Raw genomic sequence first — 20,857 nt, 5'->3', positions numbered from 1 at the left:
CCTGGAGGGCAGTTATTTTGATCAAAGAAGGACCATTTCCTAGAGTCTTTAAAATCGCTTAATCTTTTCCTTGCCTTCCGCTTGAACTCAGTATCCTTCCGATGTCATATTTCCCACTGTTACTCTTCAAAGCATTAATTTTAACTTTTCTGACTTGCGTTTACACTTGGCTGGATGGGGCAGAGTAGCTTGCAGGTATCTCTGGAGTTTGTCTTGATACAGTATACATGGGAATTGGGCAATTTCTCTGAATTTCTGCCATGGGCCCCAGCCTCACTGGTTTTCCGTGGACGCTGTTTGAGTTTCCTGCTGCTGTTCTTCCTCCATTTAAACGTTACAAAGTTGTTGACCGGGTTCCATGGAGTTCATGCTGTCTGCCAAAAGGTGCTTGCCCAGCTGTAATCGGGTTTCTTAGGAGGCTAGACGGAGCCTGCACGATAGTGCTTCCACAGCTCCCACGATTGCTGTATCCCCAGGTGACCTCTCTGGAAGCAGATCCATCGGCAGTGCTTGCCTGTTCGTCCCTGCAGCCTGCTCCTCGGCGCTCAGCTGGGGCGAGAGTGCTGTGCAGATAATCCCATACATCTTCCAAATATTTACACCCCAAAGCACGGCTGCTAATGTCAGTCCTTTTGCTGACCCTTAAAGAGAGAAGAAGTGCTTCTCCCTAAAATCCCGGACATTATTTATTTAAGGACTGAGACTCCAAATGCTTGTCTGGGTTCTGCTGTTGAGCACCTATAGCATTTAAACCGTGGACTTTGCCAGGCAGCAGAAAAGCAGATGGGCTGAAGGAACTTTCCTAGTGACAGTAGCATCCATCAGAAGTGTTAGGTGAATCAGTGACTGACGTTAAATCTCCATCACTTTTTTCAATAAATCACATTCCCTGTGAAGCCCCTACTAAGCTTACATTGGAAGCAGCTATGTATTTACACTGTTGTGATAGCTTTCCCTGTTGTTCTTCTGCTGAGGAGGAGCAAAGTGCTTCTGCAGAGCACATTTAGAAAGGCTTGCAACATGTTTGTAGCCTCTAATCCAAGAGACGAGAATGAGCTGTCTCTGCTCAGAGGATCTCTAATTGGATTTCTGCATCTATTTAAATTAGGTTATCATCCACTTGGCAGGTTTCCTGCTTATTCCACCAGGGTGAAGTCCATCTCTGTAGCAGCTATCAGTGACTTTCTTCTCCAGGGCATCTAAATGCAGTTCTCTGTCTACATGTTCATCTATCACTATGAAGCCATGCAGACCTCCAAATATGCTAATAAACTTTGGGGAACTGTTTTAGTTGCCATTTAGCTAGACTCCTGATACCTGCCTCCAGCCAGAGCTCGCTGCTTGGAGGTGCCACCAGTGGAAGTGTACATGTGTAATTGCTTGATGGATGGAGAAACTCTTGCTCTAAAAGTAAGTAGGTGGTTCTTTTCAAGACACACTGTTGCAACCTTCAAGATGTGTTGTCTGGATCTCCACAGCTCAGTCTTGCCACCTGAAGCCTCCCGGAGGAGTTTGGGTTGTTGCTTCATCCCTTGGCATTGTGACATATGGCTACATATGTTTCCTCTACTATTTCTGTTGGTGTGAAAAGTCTCCGGCACAGTCATGCTGGATGTGAGCACCAAAAATGAGAGATGTGTGAGAATAACACCCCTCAAAAGACCACTATTTTCTGGCCAGGCATACAACCATCTGAGAGATGCCCTATTCCTCTTCACCATGCCCTTGCTACATGTTTCCATGTTTTTCCAGGCTAGCTGCCCACAGCTCACACCGTTCCCTTCACCTAAGGAAGTAGCCACTCAGTCCTGTTTGTAGGTACTGGTAATGGTTTCTCAAAGTGAAGCTCGTGTGGGAGTTTCTGAGAAGTGTCAGCCATTTCAGAAGTAGGCAAATTGTGGTTGGTGAGAGATGACTTTCCCTTACTGAGAGTGCCATTTTCCAGTATCTAAAGCTGTTCTTTTGTAGGATGCAAAATACTAGCCTAGAAAAGGGTGGTAAATTAAGATATGTGTGGTGAGATGTTAAAATACTGCAGTTAATCCCCCCCCAAAAAACCCAAACCATATCACTTGCCTACCATATTTTTATCCAAACAACACTTTTCAGTGTAGGTGAAAGGAGAGTTTCGCATTCTTTTCCTTAAATTATTTTGCTTCTTAAATATCAAATGCCAAAATAAGATATAATAAGCAACAGTGTACATGATCTGCATGTTTTACTGATATATTTAGAAATCCTAACTGGAGCTGTCTGATCGACACGTTCCTGACAGAGCTCCTCTATTCTGCAACTATAAGTCGTATTTAAATACAAGCACACTGTAAATGTGGGGTTTATTTTCCTTTTTTTAAAGATTTAGATCAGGGCACAGTTGCTTTTCCTGTTGCTAGTCTCTTTAATCAAAATGTCAGTTAAATTTTTTTTAGTGTATTCCTCTGAAGAACATATTTTTACATCCAACTGTGCAGTAGCGGTCTCAGCCGAAAATGTTTAAGATCCCGCTCAGAATTTTTTTCTTGCGACTTGAAGCCATGCTGGAGGCTGTATGTTGTGGGAAAGGCAAGTGCTATGAAAAAATCAGGAGTATAGTAAAACGTTTCCATGTTCTTCAGTCCTGGGCTTGAGTCCTACTCTATTTCCAGTTAGTTAGTCAAAAATAGCTCTCTGGAGTTATATTTAAATTTCCCTTTAAGAAACATTTAAAGTGGTCTTTATCCATAGCCAAAACAAATAGCTAATTTAGAGTTATTAGTTACTAATGACATTACAGTACAAGCAAGACTGAGATTTTTACCAAAAGGTCTTTTCTGTAGTGCTCTTCTAATATGGAACATGTGCGAGTCTTAAAAGAGGATCCATTTATTCATTTGCAGGCTTTATTGTTTAAAGACATTATCCAGTATTATGTACTCCAGAAAGCTGGTGTTTCTAGTGCCTTGGTGTCATGCAAAAAGTGTATGCTGCCTTATCCTACAAGTGTTTGTTACTGTGCTGCCAGGCTTTAATGCAAAATCTCCCAGGGCAGTTGCTGAGGGAGGCCTCCACCTTTCTGTAATTGACTTGTCAAAAGTAATTTTTATTACAACATAAATGCTTTTGTTTCAAAACTACCTTGCGGCAGAGTTGAAGTTGGTGGTTGAGGGATCAAATAATAATCTGAGTTCTACTTTCTGTCTCTTTCTTCTGCAGGAACTGAGGGGATACCTACAATAAATAACAGTGCAAGGAAGAGATTTTAATTGCTGTCTTTGTTGACAGTCATTTTGTTATCACTGAAGCCTTTATGATTTTTAGGCTGATATTTTTAGACCTCTGTTCGTATAACTGGCCACGTGACTGTATTCATAACCAGAAGCAAGGCGATAAAGATTCCAGATAAGTACGTGGCTGTGCAGGAAATACAGGCCGCTTGGTGGATTGAACGATCATATAGCAAGCAGCAGCAGTTTTATGGCAGGGCTTTTGTGTCTGTATATTACTGGTTTTTGGAAGGTATGGGCTTTTTTGTGCTGAAAGGAGCATCTCTGAAGAGAACTTTTAAAATATCTCATGCAAATGACTTAACTTGGCTGTTCTGAAGTTGCTGTCCTTGGGGATTAACCATACATCCTTCTGTCAGAGGTTGTGTTCTGTTGGTGGTTAAGGAGAGGATATTGAGGTCTTCTTCCAGAGCAGTGCATGAGCGTATGTGCTTTCCTTACATACACAAGGGCTTAGAATCAGTTAAATAAATGCACTGTGAATGTGGGCTTTGAGCAAAGAGCTTTCCGAAATCTGTGAGAAGTTTGTGGTCTTTGCTTCTCATGTCAATTAGAATGGATCCCCCTGTATGGAATGGAGGTATGTCCAGGCATAAGCAGGAGAAAAATTCCTAAGAATTTTATTGAACACTTTTTGCTGTGTATTTGTATCCCACTGAATAGCTTCTGGAAAGCTGGAGCAGGCCTAATGCTTGCCTGTGTTTTCTCTTTTTGGAAAGAAGTGTTTTTTTTCCATAGCCACATTTTGTAGAAGTAAACACTTTCAAACATTTCATGGTGTGGATTTTAAACAGACGATTGTTGTAGGAATCGCCTGGGCTCTTGTGTTGCCTATTATATTCTGGTTGAGAGGCAGTCAGTGTTTTCCATGTTTCATACCTATTGAAATGAGCTGAACTCAGTGGGAAGGTATTGATAGGGAAGTTCCCAAAAGTAGAGACTGGGCATAAATACCTACAGATAGACTTAATATATTTTAATTGTTGGTTAGATATAAACAATGTTCATCTGTTCTGTTTCTTTAGCACATGTTGTTACAGCAATGAAGGAACAGACCAAGAAAGATACTATTGATCCTAGTAGTGCTGAGCAAGCTTTACCCTATCAGTGTAAATACCAAGGCATCATCTTGTAGGGAGCTGCACTTCTGCTTTAACGTTCAGCCCTGCAGGTGAGCTGCCTCTGGTCAAATGCCTATAGTTGTTTCTCTCCTAAATATGGTGCTTTGGGTCATTTTTAGTAGTTTGCAGACTCTTGATGGGGGAGGCTCTACAAAAACAGTTATCCCCACATCAGTATCGCCATAAAAGTTCCTAACGAAAATTTTTCTTTAAAGTTCAGAGGGAGGAACAGCTAAGGAAAGCTTCTTAAAAGAAAAACAAAACAAAACAAAACAAAGCAAAACAAACAAACAAACAAAAACAAAAACAAAACTCTAGAGTGGTAAGTCAGTACAAAATGTAGGATTTGTTGTTTTTTTTTTTTTTTCTTTTTTCTTTTTTCTTTGGAGACCTCTTCCAGCCTGTTTGCCTACTACATTGCTCTTCATTTTTCTTCTTTGCATCAGCCTGATGGTTTAAAATGGTTTTGGTCCATAGCTGTGCTGTTATGAACACAGTAACATTCAGATCTGCTTCCAGATCTTCTTTGTTAGTGTTGTTTAACTGAACTCTTGATTTCTTGTTTTTCTTGATGCTCCTCTGTTCTCCATTTGAGCCTGAGGTTCATCCTGACTCTGTTGCAGACTGATGCTGTCTGTATCCATGCAGTACATGTCAAAGAAGGCTTTGAATTTCTGTAAGCTTCCCTGGGTGTCTATTGCAGTAGCCTTCCCATCTGCCCTTAAATTCATCCTTTCCCTACACTCAGTGAGCAGTTTTTTCCAATGTTGAAATAAGACCTTTTGGGACAAAGTTTAACTTTTTGTTCTAATATTTATTTTACATGCTTGAAAGTACAAATCTAGCCTAGAGAATGTGTATTTTTGCTGTGTGTTAAGAGACTGAGATGACTATTAATTTTGCTCTTTGTAAAATGTAAATTACTGACAGAGTAACAAGGGGCTGTAATACAGGGTTTGGTGTATTGCTGTGTATGCTGCAAGTTACTGTAGCATTAACTTTGCTTCTTACCTAGGTCTGTGTAACATTTCAGATTTTGTTGCATCTGCTACAAAGCAAAGTTTTTATCTTCTGCCTGCATGTTAGCTTGTGTAGCTGACAGGTGAGCAGCAGGGTCTTGAGCAAAATGCTGGGCCAGATTCTGCATCTGACGGCCACTGCAATAAAGTCCCAGCCCATCTGCTCGGACAGAAACCGTGGATGCATGTTTTGCAGGCATTTTGCTGCTCCTGAGCTGCTAGTCTGCCTTGCTGGGGGAGCTGGTAGTGTTGCTGAGGTCAGGGGACTAGGGTAGTCTGGTAGGGGGACTGGTAGGGGCTGACAGCATGCAAATCGTGCAACTTTATGTGCTTTTCTTCTGAGGGGTGTTCCCAACCAGGCAGGCCACTTGGTGGCCTTAGTATGTTTTTAGCAAATTTCTTAAGGTGCTTTTTGTATGACTTCTGCAATTAGGATGCAATTAGCTTGTTCCTACTGTTGGCTTAAACTCATTTGGGAAAGGATGTGCCTCAGAGGATTGTGCCCTTTTATTTTATTTATTTTTTTAAACTGTTCATCTAGTTCCCGTTAGTTCAAAAGCTAGTTCTAGCTTTTGGTCATTATTTTTTCATAAAAATAGTAATTGTGTAGTGCCAGATTAACACCTCTGGAGGGTAAAAGATGACAGCTACTACTGCCTGCTCTGAATGACCCTCTCTCTACATTAGGAGCCATTCAATTCAACACCAAGTGAATATTCATGAAAATGTCCCGTTCCTAAAGCAGGGTCACTTGGAAAATGTCTATTCCATTATAAATATTGTAGACTTTTTTGTCTGCTGCTTCTTTCTCTTAGAAATTTTAATCAGAAAATGCAGACTAAATGCTCTTCAAAAGGAAAGATAATGAAACCGCTGCATCTTATTTAAACCACTTACTTGAAGTAGTGTACTTTTGGCCATTTTTAATATCTTTTTGTGTACCAATAGGTAGTCTTGGGTATTAACACGTCTGTGATAGATGCAGTCTTCAAATACTATCAATTATGAATAAGGAATGATGCGGTTCAGAAAATTTTTAGTTACGGATCCATTGTGAACTGTAAGCTAATTTATATGCTTTTAGTTTCATTTCATATAAAAACAAAAATAAATCTATTTACCTGAAATTTCATTTGGAAATTACATTGAAAGAAAACTGTGTGATAAAATAATATGTAAGTTGCTGAAGGCCTGGCGTGTGCGAGTATGTGGAATGGTAATCTACATTGCATGAATAACTTTTTAAATTATTAGACTGACGAATATTCTCTTGCAGGGAACTATAGAGTAAATCTTATTGTAGCTATGACAATGTATTTTTAGTATCAACTAATTTTCAAATATGTCAAGCTAAGCTTTGCTTTTTGGGGGGGATGGATGGAATATTTGCAGATGAAAAGGTTTGTGACTTACAAACTACGAAACATAGTTTGGTTTGATGTGAATGCGCTGGAAAACCTGGAGTTTGGTTCATGAGGTGCCTGCTCCTTCAACAAGCACCTCCTGATGTGTTTTTCTCCCATATTAGGTTGCCTGTATTGGAAGCCTCATTTTAACTAATCATCCTTAAATAATAATACGTGTTTCGGTTGTACTCACGTGTGACTGAGTATGTATACAGTCTGCTCTATGGAGATATTGAATTCTAAGATGCTGAGGTGTGGCAGGGATGAAACTGCTGCTAATGTGGCCGGTGTGCTTTTCCTTCTAATGCCTGTGTATTTTTGTTGTTAAGAGCATTTGAATGACTTGGTGGGCCTCTGAACTTTAATTTCTCCATTATTTCTCTGTTGAAGGGTAGAGGCTTTTGAAGCCATGTAGATGTTGGTTCAGATGTACCCCTAGGGTTTAATCAGAATATTGTTGGGCTCACAAAATCCCCAAGCTGGTTCATCTCATGTATGTTCCGCTGCTTCTCCCCAGAATGGACTTGCAGTCAATTTTCTTAGACTCTGTGGTGCTCCTTTGCTGTCATTTAGACCAAGTGTCCCAGATCCTTTCAAATCATTTGCAGTGCTCGATTCCTGTAAGAAAAACATCGCTTTCTTGCTGCAGGCCCCCAAACTACAGGGGTGGTCTGACACTCACCATGCCTCAATTCCTTATGGTCTCTCGTGGACATTCTCACAAACATTCCGCTTGAAAGGCTGGTTTTATTTTATCAGGCAGAAAGCCTCATTTTAAGCATTGGAATGAAAGAAATGGCTGAAATTGTAATGCTGGTTGATATGACTAATGTGAAAGCTTTTATTATGCTTTCTTCTTCAGCATGCTGTTTGAGTAATGCTAATAATTAGTGGCTTTGTTATGAGGGTTTCGGGGCCCTGTGGGGGTGGCTAAGACCAGAAGAGCAGTACTTAGTCAAGGCACAGCACAGAAAGCGTAGCCGTGCCATAGCACAGAAGGAGTGAGTGAGGAAAGCGGGTATCTGTCATCTAGGCAGCCTTACGGATTGCCGGCTTCTTTGTTGCTGAAAGCAAAAACAGCACAGACGTAGCTGTTCTTTTTGTGGTTTTGATTGGCCTGCACAAAGAATTAGAGTGATGCTGTGTGAAGTTAAACTAAATTTCTGGAGAGAGTCAGGTTTCTGCAGCAGTCTGAGCCTGTGCCTTCCTGCAGACAGTACTTGAAGGCCAGCCTGCTTCACATCCCGTGTGGCAGGGGGTCAGTGCTGGTGGCCTTTGATGCCTAGTTGTACCTTTTGTTGAAATAACTCCAAAGCTATTGAACGCATAGAAAACATTTTAAATGTTGAAGGATTAAACCTGTGCTCTATATAACCTTGAGGCTTACTTGAAAAGCACCATGACAGGGGCAGAATGTCTGCAAGGCCTACGGACTGGTTTGTGCTTCTGACAGCCCAGTACGGTTCTTTTCCAGGAAGCCGTGATCCACTAATGGATCCTGTCCTTGAAAGACTTGTATCATACTTGTAGTTCAAAACCACAAAACTCATCGTAATGCATAAGCTCTGCAGGCAGCTGGGCTATGTCCGTGTTAGCAAACAGTTCAGAAATGAAGCACTGAGGAGCCGGTGTCCACCCATAGGTGCTTTGAGAGGCTCTAGTTTTGTCTGGATGTAGGTTTAGCATCCTCACTTGCTCATTTGCACAAGCTGCTGTAGGGGCCTACAGCATACGAAATGCCATAGTGCGATAGTTACAGCCTGAAGGGAGGCTTGGAGGTTCCACTTGGGTGTGACTGATGGTGTGGCAAACAGTGTAGTTGTTGAGACTGAATCTCAGGAAAATCAGGGCAAACACTTCAGTGGTTTTGCTGCTCATTTCCTGTCATAGCATTACGCTCACATTACGCTGCCCTTCAGCAGCCTCGGCTGGCGGGAGGTGTCCCTGCCCGTGGCAGGGCTGGAATTTAGTGATTGTTAAGGTCCCTTCTGACCCAAACCCTTCTGTGACTGAAGAGAATGTAGGTTCTACTATGTACGCATCTGGACAGTCTCCCACAGAGATTTAGATGATGAAATTTGTGTTTTCGTAAGAACCTGTGTCCGTATAAGTTTGTCACGGTTTAGAACTTTGGACTCTTAACCCCATTGCATGCCAAGTCAGAACTGCATGTATAGTTTTGGGCATGCTAATATAACTTTTAAATTTCCCAGTTAGTCTTCCAAGAAATGAATTGGTGATGTTATTCCTGTAATAGTGGTGCTTCCTCTGTTGAATGTGATTGTCTTTGTTATTTGATTAATACTTAGGGGATCACTGCAGTATCACGCTCTTGTATTCTCCAGTTTGTGTCATTTAATAGAAATATAATAAACTACGTAATAAATCCTTGAACTTCTTGTTTGTACAGCCTTTCAGTTTTGTATATGGAAGATATTTCAAGTAGCTCTGTTATTCTTTGTGTTATTGATGTAGCTAAACTCAAAGCTAAAAGGGGATCTTGCAATTGCATGAGATCTATTTTCATTTCAAAACTATTTAAAATTATTTACAAAACTAGTTACAATATTTTTTTTAAAACTTCTCTACAAATGGATTTCATCAGATTTCAAGGAAAAAGTTTGGATTTTTTTTCCAACAAAATGGTCATTAGGGCGGGATGTGGTTGTGCTAAACTTCATGTGGTATTATTGAGCTTAGTGGGTGGACAAATGGATAAATCTTGCCTTTTCTTTCTTTTTTTTTTTTTTTTTTTCCTTGCAGGTCCAAGGAGCTAATCAAGGAAGCAATCCTTGACAATGACTTCATGAAGAATTTGGAACTGTCACAGATCCAGGAGATTGTGGATTGTATGTATCCTGTGGAGTATGGCAAAGACAGCTGCATCATCAAGGAGGGAGATGTGGGTTCCCTGGTGTATGTCATGGAAGGTATGGTTTAAAATGCTAACAGTTCTTTTCCTTTTATGCAACATATGCAGATGAAAGCTGTATTTCATGGGAAAAATCATTTGAAGAAAGAGGTTAAAAATGTTGTCTAAATATGGCTGTTGAAGAATTGTGTGGACTACTTTTGCCTGGAAAATTCCATACCAGAAATGTGTGCTTCCCTATATAAAGAAAGAGGGTTAAAGCTCTTAACCCAGCTCTGAGATCTGTTGGAATAAGCCTCCATTAAATACAGTTCTTTGGCTTTGAGGCAATATCAGTTCTTTGCTGTATAAATTAGGGATGTAACAGAAATAATGGTGGTATGAAAATGGGGAATCATGGTAAAACAAGTAGAATCTGGTAATAGCTTGCTACCTTATAGGGTATTGAGAGAACGAGCTTTTAAATAGTGTCAAAGCATGTGGGATCTCTGCAGAAGCAATGTGTTTCATGATAGAAGTAGTATTTTTCTGCCTTGCGCACAAAATAAGTGTATCATCTGCAGTTTAGCATGTCTGATTTGTCACAGTACGTGTCGTGGCAGGGTTCTGTCTTCCTGGTGGAACATGAGAGCAGCAGTGGTGTTCTGTTGTTCCTGGGAGCCATCAGGTTTCTGAAAATCTTTTAGCTGGATGGGTATTGACAGCACTCTGCTTTTCCAAAACGTCAGCTATTAGCATTCTGTCTTATTCTTTCCAAGTTCTCTAAATTTGTATGCTGAATTGGGCATATTTTATGTATATTTTCACAGGAATTCTGTGTTCATCTGTAGGAGTTACTGAGCTTGATCAAGCCTCATGTCCATCTACTGTTGCATCCCTATTCTAGCATCTGATAGTGTTGTGAAGCAAACATTGCTGTTTTAATTCAACTAACACAACAAATAAGTTGTTGGTTTGATTTGGTACAATACGCATGAATAGATGCTTACAAAATCTCTTTGTGCTGCTGACACACTTGAAAGCACTTTGACCAGATAATACACAAGTGGAACAGAGGTTTCCTGCTTGCCTTTTGAGTGAATATGAGAAAACTCCAGATTATGTATAATTTGTGTGTTTATATATATTTCTACATGCACAAATAAATTTCTTAAATTTTTCTTTTAAACAGAAATATTTTCAAGACAGTAAGCCATTCTTTTAACATGGTTTCCTGCCAACGACTTAATGTTGTATAGTTGCAAATGGTCTTTAGTAGTTTCAGAAAACAGCTTTAAGGTTCTGCCCTTTTAAGGTTAAATTCTTTCTCAGGGCACAGCTTTAATTTCATTAGCTTTTAATATTTATACATTCTGCACAGTCAAATGGTATTTTGCATTAGGAAATAGTTAGTGGGAGATTCCAAAGCAAACAATATGTTCCCACCCTAGCATTATATGAAAAGATGTAGGTTTTTCGGTCCTACTCCATTTGAATACAGAAACTATTTTGATGAAGTGCAAGATCTGTCCTCCCAGTAAGAACATACTGTTTTAAAACAATACCTGAATATTATTTTTTTTTTTTCTATAGTGAAGTGTTTTTGTAGTGCAGTTTCTTATCAGACAGTTCTGTGTTTGTTTGCCAAAACGCCATCATGTCAGAGGCATGCTTATAGTGTTTCTGCTGCATGACTGCTTTTGGATGTTATGTTCAGCATTGTCCCTTGGATAAGCCCTATAACAACAGAGCGCCTTCACAATGAGCGCATACTCATCTTCTGTTGTGTCCTTGCATCCTTTGGAGAGTATTTTTGGGGCTTTGTGAGCAGACCTCTTTCCACCATGGCTTGGAGTGTTGAATATAGCTGGGTACTCGGATTACTGTTATTTGATGTATGTGATGGTGTGCTACTGCTTTGACTTCCCTGAATTTAAGAAATGTTTCTAACTGTTACTTCAAACTCTGTCCCCTGATTCTTGTCTTCTAAAACAACTGTATGTGGAAGACAACATCGTGTCATTTGGGCTCTTTAGCTTACCCTTGCTCGTCGGGCAGCTCCCTGTGTATGAGGGCATGACTTGGCTCTCCCCCAGTATTTGTTCAGTCTTGTAATTTAATTTAAGATTATTTAGATAGCTATGTAAATATGCATAATGCTTTACAAACAAAATTATGAAGAGTTTATAGTCTTTGGTTAGACATAATGCAATGAGTGATGATGAAGTAATGGAAATGGGAGATGATGTTGTCAAATGGGATGGGTTATGGTTATGACAGCAGGCTCATTTGCTCATTTTGGCTTATCACTCTATCTCTTCAATTATTAAACAGACAAAAAACTACAACCAACTACAACTTTATAGAGTTCTGCTGGAAAAACCTGTCTTTATGAAATTAGTGAGACATATTTTATTTTCTCAAAAATTGCATAAACACTGCGAATGTTTCTTCCATGTATTCCTCTTTCCTTCCTTGCTTGGGGTTATAAGTGTGATGAATATGAATTAAAATTACTCATGAAGATAATTTGATAACCAGTACTATTAGGCAAGATGCTAATTTATGATTTAACAGTTAGATACAGCCTCTTACCAGAAGTCTGAGATACATTGGTGATGTTTCCTTAGACTAATTCTAAATCATAATTTAAGTAAGACGGATTTGAAAACATCCATCACTTTCACTGTTACTTTCTGCATTCTCTTTTATTCTCTTGGTAAAGCAGCCATAGTCTCCATTTTACGTTTCTGCTTATCCTTGTAAGGCTTATTATGATCCTTGAGTGTTTTGGTTCTTTAACCTGGATGTTAGAATACTTACCTCTGTGACACTTGCTGAGCTCAGGGAATCTTAAAAGCCTGAATAATGATTAGTGTTAAAACCCAAACTCTTCTTTCTTTACTGCAGCTTGATTACGATTTCTGAAAGTAAGTCCAGACTTGCTATATTTTTTGGGTGGAAATGGCTGTAGTGCTGTACCTCAGCAAAGTGTCAGGAGAAGTCTTGACTGTACTTTCCCATGTTCTCTTTGGTTCTATCAGAAAGGTAATTCGCTGCTGCCTGATACCAGGTTTGCACGAACAGTCACTTTCAGTCATGCATTTGCCCAGCAGTACCCATGATAGCAGGTTTGACTCCTTGTGTTCTTTGTCCTATTATTTTTACCTTGCGTCTGGTGTCCTGCCCTCCTGGTATTTTTTTTTATGATCAGGAGCCAGAGCAGCGCTGGTATGAACTGCTCAGACCCTACAAATGACGAGATGGCCAATCCTGTGAAATTTGATAGGGGTTACTGAGGTGAAATACTATCAGAGGGAAAGCAGCATAAGGTTGAAAGGGAAAATGTGCTCTCCATCTCCAGCATGCTGTTGTCCAGTGTGAAGAGGGTAGGAGCATGGCTCTCGTGTGTACCATGCTTCAGCTGGATGACCTTTTATTCTTCCGGCCCAACAGGAGGGAAACATCCACCAGATTGAGGAGCTCTTAATCTAAACACCCTCAAGCCTAAATGTTCACTGATCAGGAGCTGGCTTTAGAGGGTGTTTGTATAGAATAGCTCTTCAGTTGGGCACGGCTAAGCTAGATGAGCAGTTAGTTACCATGTTGAGAGGATGAGACTAGTAATACTCTCAATCATGTCTGTAAAAGTAGGTCTAGTAGACTTCCCTCTTCTGGCTACGTGTCTGGACTTTTGGACTGTCTCTATGTTTCTTCATTCAGAAAAGTTTTTTGTAAAGGCTTTTGTTTGTTGTTGTTGTTGTTAAAAAAGTTATTGAAATACAGGCAGGATTTAAGTGGAAGATTACCTGGTTTTCTGGGGGACTTCTTCACTGGCTTTCATGAGGTACAGCCGTTAGAAGCTACCAAGCAAGAGCTGTGCTGTGCTTGTTGGAGAGCCCTCCTGGGTCACTCTCTAGGACAACCCTGCTGCACAGTGCCACATGGCATCCTGAGCACGAAAGCCTGAGGATCACTGCTTCTCATGCAACAGCCAAAAACTTTTCTTATAACTGTGCTTTGAAGGTGAAAATTAGTTGTGGTATAAGTAAGTATTTATTATGGGCATAAACTGATGGAAAAAAAAATACCACGCATGCTCTGACCACCTACAGCAGAGGCATGCCTTCAGGGTGTTTGAAGCTGATATTGAAGAGACGAACGAGTGATGTTGTAGCTTATGCATCTGAACTAGTCTATGCTGGCACTCTGACTGCAAGTAAAGCAATTTTGAGGATAAAATAAGCTAACCAGAAATACTGCCTTTCTTGTTAGTAAGTATGCTGCTCATACATACTAGTATGAGCAGATGTTGAACAGACTTTTGTCTTATTATTTTTTTGGTCTGAAAGAAACCTCAATTTTATCTCTGCTGGTCAGTCATATTCTGTCTCTAGAATTAGGCCATTATCTCCAGTTTTCTTTAAGGGGAAAAGGAAAAAGTGTTATCCAGGTTCATGTTTTGCAGGTTTGGATTGGTTGTCTTGAAGCCTTTTTTGGGTATTGCATTTCTGAAACTTTCTGAAAGCACTTAAAAATGTGAAAACCTGGAAAGGTCTCTTTCTGAGAGATGCATCTAGATCTGTACCGTGTTGACAGCCTTGAGTTATGTGTGGGTGTTACCTCACGCTAATGAGGATAAATGTGATATCCCACATCTGAAACCAAATGTTTCCTCTTGCGCTACCTCTCTGTCTGAACCTGTCAACTGCAGGATGTCATGTTTGATGGCTGCATTATGAAAGGAAAATATATTGGCAGAGCTGTAGATGAACCAGGTGACAACGTAGAGGTTTTAGGCTCTCATGTGGATAACAGTCATGCCACTATAAACAGTTATAATTTTTTGTTCTGATTTTTTTTAGAAACTATATTAATAGGTTTACAGAGCCCTTCTTTCATGCTTGTTGCTATTCCGATGAAATATTGGAAGAAGTAACAGAGTGAGTTGCATGGAGAGGATTTAAATTACTTGAATGAACTGTTTTGTGGCTTATCCTTTTGTGTTGGCAGTGGAGGCTGTAACATCCTCCCTGACTGCTTGTCCTGCAAGTTGGTACTGAGGTTGCAGCCCTGCCAACACTCATTGGGCTCCTGGTGCTGTGGGGATGAGAAGGGAGGAAGCAGTTTTCTGAGAGACGATGCTGGGAAGCAGCCTATGCTTTCCCCATCCCATCTTTTAGAGTGACATTTGAGAGGAAAACCCACTAAATTTCATTTTACTTTAATCTTCAGTCAAGGAGATTCTCCTTCGGGAGACTTGGTTTTGCGCTTTGTTCTTCATAGCTTCTCCAAAGCAATGAAACATCTAATTGTGCTTTCGCATGGGGATGTGGGGTTTGGGGAGTGGGAGACATCGTGGGAAGGAGCACGTTCCTAGAAAGTGCAGGATTCTCAAGCAAGTCAAGCTCAGGGAACACAGAGGAAGATAAATACAGTCTCTGCAGCCATTTGAGAACAGAGAGAAATGCAAAAGGCCCTAGAAGATCTGCCATCAGAGGCAGCAGAGCTGTCTGGTCTCAGATGAGATTCTTGGGATCTTAAAGCAACTCCTCAGTCTGTTGGAATTTTTGTTGCTGAATCAAAAACCAGAGTAGGCATGTAGATACTATCTGTCTTCCTCAAGACAACTTGCTGCTGCCTGTGGGTTATCACAGCTTTTGCCCAAGTTTTCTGGTACCATAAGGCTTACCATTAATCCGTTGGTCAGCATGCTTATCCTTGTTCTCATTTCTGAAGGTGTGCTGGATGGAGTACGTCACCCCTCTCTCCTGTTTGCTTTTGGCAATTATGCAGTTACGTGTTTTTTGTTTTGTTTTTAATGGGAGAGTGATCACTGCAGACTCTTGGCTACTAAATGCGATCATGCACAAATACTGAATTCAGTCTGTCTTCGTGTCACCTCTCTCTGACCCCTCTGTTGTCTCTTTTGGACTAGTCTCAATAAGAATCTGATTTAATAGGACATAATTGCTCTTCTAGCCCTAGAGTCTTCTGAGTCAGTTCCTTCTCAGAAAGCATTTGGTAGGGCTGTTTTTTTCTAAACCAGAGATGTAGAACAGAGGCCCATGCTGGATTTAAGTGGACTAAATGCCTTTGCTCCCAATTTTTTTTGGGCTGGGGCATCTCGTGCCAGTGCTGCGCGCCGCAGTGATGTGTGGAGAGGCTGAGCTGAGTCCGGGCAGGTGGGGACCTGCCTGGCTGCCGTGTGTACCCAGTGTCCTCACTAGACTTTCTCAGGGTTGGTGGCCCTTCATATCATTTGTGGAACCACGAAGTTGCAGCTTTTGTTGTTGGAGGACCCAGACAGTTTTCAGTGCTTTTTCCAGATGTACTCCTTGTAACATAGCTGGGTATTCCAACCTGCATTACCACCTTTCAGCATCTCCTGAAGATGCTTGGGAAGGTGATAATGGGTGCATCCACTCTAATCGGGGTTTTTCCTAACACAGTTGAGGCAGTTCTACTTTAAAAACTTACACTGCCTTTCAGTGTGAGTGTTTTGTGCTCTACCTGAGCCTCTAAACCTCTTTTCAAGAGGGTTGGATCTGCCTTCCCAAGCAAACATCAAAAAATAGCATCTCAAGGCACAGATGTTAGGTGGCTCTTGAGACTGGAGAGCATTTATTCAGTGTCCATAAGGGGCTCTGCGTAGGAAGGAGTCAATTAGACATTTGTGGCAAAATGGGGTTTTCTGCACAGCATGCCAACAAATCAGTAGCCTCTGAAGAAGCTGTCTTTCACTGTACTTCCCACTGGTTTTGTAAAAATATACTGTGGCATTAGTTTCTTCTTCACTCATCTGTTTAATGTCTTCTGTTATTTTTTTTTTCTTTTTCTTTTTTTCATCATGCTGGAGTTGGGCACATTTTTCCTGCAGTCTGAGATACCGTTCCTTACTGGAGGCCTGCAGCCTTCATGGGTTTCCCATTCATGTCTTTGTTTTTCCATGGAAGTAAGTGGTTTCATGGCTGTTTCCTCTGAAAATTTTCTTTCCATCGTTACTCATTCCTCCGTACATCCCCATGTCCAGCACTGAGACCACTAGATATCAGGGCAGGACCTTTTTGTAAGGCATACTGAGCTTAAGAGGTTCTCTAGGACTGATGCCTTTGCTCTTGAGGTTCCCTTATTGCAGAGCAAGCTTTGTTAGGACTTGTTGGAGGCAGAAATACCATGTGTCATTCTACCTGTGTAAGACATCTCAGTAGCTTCCAGTTGGAAACTGGCCTTTCGTGGTGCCAGCATGTTTATAAGAGTTGAAGACCATCCCTTGGGCAGTGTAGATGTGCTAAAAGATTATTCCTAGAGCTCCCAACAATAGGACTTTACATAAGGGCCCAAGGAGCAAGGGAGGTTGCCAGCTGCGTTCCTCAAACTTGCTGTCATTCATTATGTGTGCTCACATCTGGTGCTGCAACCCCTCTAACTCAGAGTCCAGGAGAAGAGTCTGTAGGACATAGGAGTGAAGAGTGAGATCCTAAAATGCTTCTGGTTGCTTCACTTTCACCTTTTGGTGGGTATTTCACTTGAGGATTTCCATGGAGCTTATCCCACCTCTTTGGTGGTGAGTTTTTTTTTTTTTCCTACCAGTCATTTGATGCTTTTCAGACTGTTTTGTGGCCTGCCTGAGTACTTGCAAAAAACTTGGTAATGTTACATTGAGCCCTGCTCAACAAGAACAATTTTGCTGTTTTTGGCACTCTCCAGTAGCTGTACTTGTATCACTTGCCATCACAATACCATCATGCCTCTGTCTGAGGCGTGAGGTCCCAAAAGACAGCTCGATGTGTGTGCTAGTGTCAGCTGTGTCCTGCTTGGGAGTACTCAGAGCATTTCGCTGTCATCTCTTCAGTGGCGTTAATACCCCACTAGAGTATTTAGGAACTTGCAGCTTTCGAATAATAAGAAGGTTGCCATGTGACTTTGCTTCCTTTTTGTGGATGCGGTGTGAAAACGTAGAGCACTCGAGAAGTCTCCATAAGGTATACATCGAATAGAAAAGTGCTTGCATGTTTGCCGCAGCAGTCTGCAACTCCAGCTAAATCTGCTTCAGCACTTCAGAGGGGGCTTCACGTGTCTTCATAGGTTCCTGTGAATTATAAGTGTCCATCAATGTGAAGGTGGAACAGAAACCTGTTTGTTATTTTTCCAGGATTTCTTAAACTATTGCTTTCAGAAATTGAGCATTGTTCCAACTGCTTCCATTTGGAGTTACTACAATTCAGGATAAAATTTGATCATTTTTTTTCCTTCCCCTCTACACCCCAAAGTAAAAACTGTGGTTATTTACTGGTTAAAAAATCCACAAGTAGGATTTCTCACCAAAGTCTTTTGCCATAAATAGACGAAGTGTGCACTTTGTGTGGCTGTTACATTGAGATGGCTTGGTTTTGCTCTCTTGAGGCCCAGCCTACAAGAGCACCATTACGGATGCTTGTTGCTCTATTTTTTCAAATCTGTTTATCAACTTAAACCTTGTTTCTAGCAGTCTTCTGAGATAGGATATATGAATGTTCAGCTGCTGTGTTCATTTACTGTGTGGTGTTTGAGAGCCTTCTGTATTGCCTGTCTCTGAGAGAAATGGGGTGTTTGTGCTCTGTTGTTTTCATATGTAGTACAATATAAATGCAAGTGTTCCAGCTTTATCATCTCGTCACTTTAATTCTACAGTGTCTTAGTAATTAACTCACCTAAATGTAGCTATTTACTCATATTAGACAGGGAAAAGTAAATATTTCTTGCACTTATATCATGAAATGTTCATGAGATCAACTACGATATGAAATTGTGATTGTCACAGTGGCAGTGTTTTATAGGCGGTGATTGTGTTCATGATTAGATGTAGTTTGATATTTGTTGAGTATAAAGTAATTATATTTAAAGCTACAGAACTAATTCTTTGCACTTAAATGACTGCACAATAAGAACAATAGGGGTCTATAAACATAGTACTGGAATATTGCTCCAGTGGGTCACTGGAGATACTCTCATTTACCCTTTCTCCAGAAAAGAACTCCAACAAAACAGCAAATTGTTGTGTGTGTATGTATATTTGTGTGTGTGTGTGTATATATATATATATATTTATATATATATATATATATATTTCAGGAACTCATATGAAACTAATAGACTGGCTGAATCAAAGAAAAACAGGGTTTATAGAAGGAAAGATTATAATGTGTTTGTTATTAGGGCAGTGGGAACATTCATTGTCACCTGAACCAGGATTTAGGAAAGAAGGTCTGAATAAATCTCACAGGTATTAGCATACGAGCTTGCAAAACAGAAATACAGTTTAGGGAGGAGTAGCACAGTGCTGTCTGTGACCACCGTCCTGCAGCACTGCTCAGCTAAGGCGCTTCATGAGGTGAGCAAATAAATCAACACAGACGAGCTACAGGTTATGTACTGACCTCTGTATAAAGAGCAAAGAAACAAACAAAACCCTAAACCCTATATAATGTATGTTAAGTAATTGCACAGTGTTGCACTTAAATTCTAAGGGTATTATTTGATTAAATAATTCCTTTTCAGTCATCAGAACCTAACCTGTGGTTCATTTAAGCCAGTATTTGGTACCAGGGGAGGAGAAAATGCAATCAAAGCTGGGAGCTAGTGACTTCAGACCTATCAAATGCTTCCTTTGTAGCTATCTATGTGATAATATTAATAGTAAAACCACTTCAGGCTTCTCAAGGTATTGCAAAATTCTGATCAGTGGAAAAGAGGGAAGTGTACAGTAATTAAAGTCTTTATGTGAATGCTGTCAAGCACCTGAACAGCTAAATCTCAGATCTCTGTCCTCATTCAAGTCATGCTGTTGGTGTGAGCTTACCCATTACATTCAGTGGAGAGAACTGCCTGGCAGGTTCTTAAGCAATACTTTAATAATTAGTGTCAAGATGACCTGAAAATATTTTCATTTTAAAAATCAAAGTCCAGCTTTCTTTGGGATCCGCTTGTATTCACATTTACGGCTCTTGTTCTCAGTCTCTTTGCGGTGTATTATTGAACAAGGCTGGAGCAAATTCAGCAGAAGCTGCAGTCTTCATTGCTAAGGAGGAATATTTGGAGTTTATCAAATAGATATATTGTCCTGTAAATGCATTCAAACAGCCTGGTTTGTCTGTAGGCAATTAAACATTCATTTTCCCCATTTCAGGGAACAAAATGCATAGGTATAACCGCTTAAAAAATTTCTCTCAGTGTAGAGGAAACATAATTGAATGCATGTTCTCATGTAAGATCATAGTTGTTGATGGGCTATTTAGTTTTCTATTTCTCAGCAGTTATGCAAAGACTGCTTTTGTCCTGAAGGAGGGTTTTATTTACCAAATAAATTGGTTAGATAAAGTCTCATTCATTTTATTAATAGCAGCTGAAAAGGGAGGCACAAATGGCTTTGTCTCCCCCACTGTTCCATGATTCCCTTTTACTGAAACTACCACAACTGCAGTGTAAAACAAAAGGACTTTTCATCATAATAGTATACATGAAAGTGCTTGGATTTTGACCTGTGTTTCTGCCCATTAAAATCTATGGCTATACAATTTAGACTATGTATGCAGATAGAAAGACTCCAGTGTTAGCAATCCAAACTATTATTAAAGGAACATTAGAGGCAAAATGTTCTCTTTTGTTAGGCTTGATTTAGGCTTGATTTGTTTTGGATTGCTTGTTTGCTTTGAAAGCTGATCTACAAAAAACAAGAACTGGTAGAGCCCCCTGCCCTTTCCTAATGCTCTAGGTTCTACAAAGAAAGCTCAAAATAAACAATCTGGGGAAGAGAGAGAGGCTTCCTGCTTCTTGCTTAAACTGGAAATTCAGGTCATCTCTGTTGTAAGATTATTATTATTTTTTAAAGTAATCTGAAGTGGAAAATGAGAGAATAAAAACAGGACAATGGGGAAAGAAGGGGGTTTCTGGTCTGTAGAAATCCAGTGTCTCTCATACTTGAGTTATACAGCGTGCTGTTATGGATCGGTCGAAATGGAGGGGATGAAGGTGCTTGCACTATCCTGGTGGGTGAGGCCTGCACCATGCGGGTTCTGGGTGTGATTCAAGTGGTAGCTTGGTTGTAGCTGTCCCATGCAGGGTGAAATGGGGAAACCCAGCAGCGGTCCTGAGTCACAGAGGCAAGATTTCAAAATGCATACGTGCTCCTTGAGTGCTTTGCCCTGGCTGAACACAC

General features: G+C 40.5%; 1 protein-coding gene across 2 annotated transcripts in view; it reads left to right on the top strand.

Moving 5' to 3' along the window:
• Window positions 1-20,857, top strand: part of PRKG1 (protein kinase cGMP-dependent 1) — a 466,559-nt gene that overhangs the window by 46,925 nt on the left and 398,777 nt on the right. For both annotated transcript variants that reach the window (XM_084525160.1, XM_084525159.1), the window contains exon 2: window positions 9,573-9,739. In XM_084525160.1, coding sequence (XP_084381286.1) covers window positions 9,573-9,739 — 167 coding nt within the window. The remainder of the gene's footprint in view (window positions 1-9,572; window positions 9,740-20,857) is intronic.

Source organism: Aythya ferina (genome assembly GCF_964211825.1).
Source record: "Aythya ferina genome assembly, chromosome: 7".
Lineage (NCBI taxonomy): Eukaryota > Metazoa > Chordata > Aves > Anseriformes > Anatidae > Aythya > Aythya ferina.
This window is presented reverse-complemented; position numbering and strand designations above follow the sequence as displayed.